Here is a 2,230-nt window from a genome sequence, read left to right on the forward strand (position 1 = left end):
AGCTTTCCAGCCCCTCGTCCCCAACGTCAAGCGTTGCAGGGGGTTGTTGTAACCCCAATGCAGGACCCAGCCCTTGGCCTTGTTGAGTGACACCTTAACGGTTGCCCTCAGAGCCTGGGCTGTGTCCACAGCTCACCTGCCTGATTTTCCCTGGAGCTCTCCAGAGTGTTTTTAAGGGTGTTACCAAATTGTTTTTTACTGTCCTAGTGCTGTGGATACTGCAAATGAAATCGTTGCTTTGAGATCTGTGAGATCCGGATTTGTTCTACCATGTAAAGGCAAATACTGGATGTTTAAAATTTTACTGTTACTCGAAGTGAAAAAAACCCTAAACTTACCTTTCCTTTTGTGTGTTTCATCTTATGCTCTTGATTCAGCTGAATCTCCCATCTCACTCCAAACTAAACCTTACCATTTTCCCCCAGGTTGCCTGTTGGGTCGATATTTTTAGACCTTGGCAGCTGGTGCTTTATAAAAATGTACAGGTGCTCAGAGCCTCATTGCATTAGGTTAACTCCTGCCAGTCCTGAGCAAAATCATCAGCGTTGCCCTCCACGATGACCGTTGGCTCCTTTTTGGTTTGCAGAGCACGTGCTTAAAATAATACTAGTTTGAACGACTTCCAAGGCCTGTCCAATATATTCACCGAGTGCAGGAGTTTGCTCTTACTCATTAAATCTGGCTATTTTAAGCACCTGTGTAGGTGCTGCATGATCTTTTAAAATGAAGACGCCTCTGCGAAGTGGGGCACTGCGCATTCCCCTGAACTGAGGCGGAAGTCCGAATATCATGTCTAGGATTACGCAGGAAGGCTGTAGCAGAGCTGAAAACTAAGCCCAGCCTGGTAAGTCCCACACTGACCACTTGTCCCTGCCAATGTGAATTGATTGTTTTCAGGTGATCTAGGATTCCCTGATTAAAGGCCAATCCTTCACATCCTCACGTGTTACACAGGCTAATTCCAGAAGTTTTAATTAATTTTAAATAGAGGATCAGCTTACTAAGCAACTGGGTTAATCTGCTGCGTACGTGCTTTTGTCTCTGTGATACCGTGGCTTCCTTGGGTGATCTACAACATTTACAAGGCTGTCTCTTTCTGCTTACAGATACCACAAGGCAGCCAAGACCTGGAGAATTAAATGGCAAAGGTGAGTGTGTTGCAGCTGGGCAAAGCATTCCTCTGAAAAACTGGCTGTGTGTGAAGCATGAATCCCACAAGCAGGTTAAGTTAGTCATAGAATCGGTTGGGCTGGAAGGGACCTTAAAGATCATCCAGTTCCAACCCCCCTGCCATGGGCAGGGACACCTTCCACTAGACCAGGTTGCTCCAAGCCTCATCCAGCCGGGCCTTGAACACTTCCAGGGATGGGGCATCCACAGCTTCTCTGGGCAACCTGTTCCAGTGCCTCACCACCCTCTCCGTGAAGAATTTCTTCCTGATATCTAAACTAACCCTCCCCACTTTCAATTTAAACCCATTACCCCTTGTCCTGTCACTACAGGCCCTTGTAAAAAGCCCCCCCCAGCTTCCTTGTAGCCCCTTCAGGTACTGGAAGGTGCTATAAGGTCTCCCCGGAGCCTTCTCTTCTCCAGGCTGAACAAGCCCAACTCTCTCAGCCTGTCCCCATAGCAGAGGGGCTCCAGCCCTCTGAGCATCTTCGTGGCCTCCTCTGGACTTCCTCCAACCGGTCTATAGTCTTCCGATGTTGTGGGTGGGTCCTAGGTTTATGTTTGCACATGTCATAGAAAGACATTCAGTAACGATTTCTTCGAGAGCGCGTGTGTATAGGTGTATAAATACGCGCATGCGCAGTGCTGCTCTTTGTCTCGGAGGCAGTGAGGCCGTAGCCGTTTACCGCTGTTCTGCAGCGCGTGGTACACACTGCAGAGAAGGTAACAAAGTGGGACAGACTTGGCAGAACAAACCCCGGATTTAATGAGGCGGTGAAATGTTAACAGGGGCAGAGTACGTGCTGCCAGTTTTCTTGTCTGCGACCCGCTGGCCGAGGTTTTCAAAGCAGGGCTCTGTGGGTTTAAGCGCCCTGGTCCATACTTGGGTGCTATGAGGCTTGATTTTTCCGGAGTGCCTGGTAGCTCTGGTGAGATACCTCAAACGCACGCTGCTTTGGGAAATGCAACTCCCTGATGAGGTGTATTTATCTGTATTAATAGCTTGTGTCCAGCTGCTCTTCTGTTTTCTGTTGGCTTATTTCTGAATGAGGTTTGTTCT

At 48.5% G+C, this 2,230-nt stretch overlaps 1 protein-coding gene across 1 annotated transcript in view; it reads left to right on the forward strand.

Annotated features, from left to right (window-relative positions):
• Nucleotides 1-1,085: 1,085 nt before the first annotated feature.
• The window catches only part of GUK1 (guanylate kinase 1), a gene marked incomplete at its 5' end in the record, with an annotated part of 7,866 nt that continues 6,721 nt past the window's right edge, over nt 1,086-2,230 (forward strand). The window contains one exon of the mRNA XM_010159902.1: nt 1,086-1,148. Coding sequence (XP_010158204.1) covers nt 1,086-1,148 — 63 coding nt within the window. The remainder of the gene's footprint in view (nt 1,149-2,230) is intronic.

Source organism: Eurypyga helias, unplaced genomic scaffold, assembly GCF_000690775.1.
Source record: "Eurypyga helias isolate BGI_N326 unplaced genomic scaffold, ASM69077v1 scaffold19729, whole genome shotgun sequence".
Lineage (NCBI taxonomy): Eukaryota > Metazoa > Chordata > Aves > Eurypygiformes > Eurypygidae > Eurypyga > Eurypyga helias.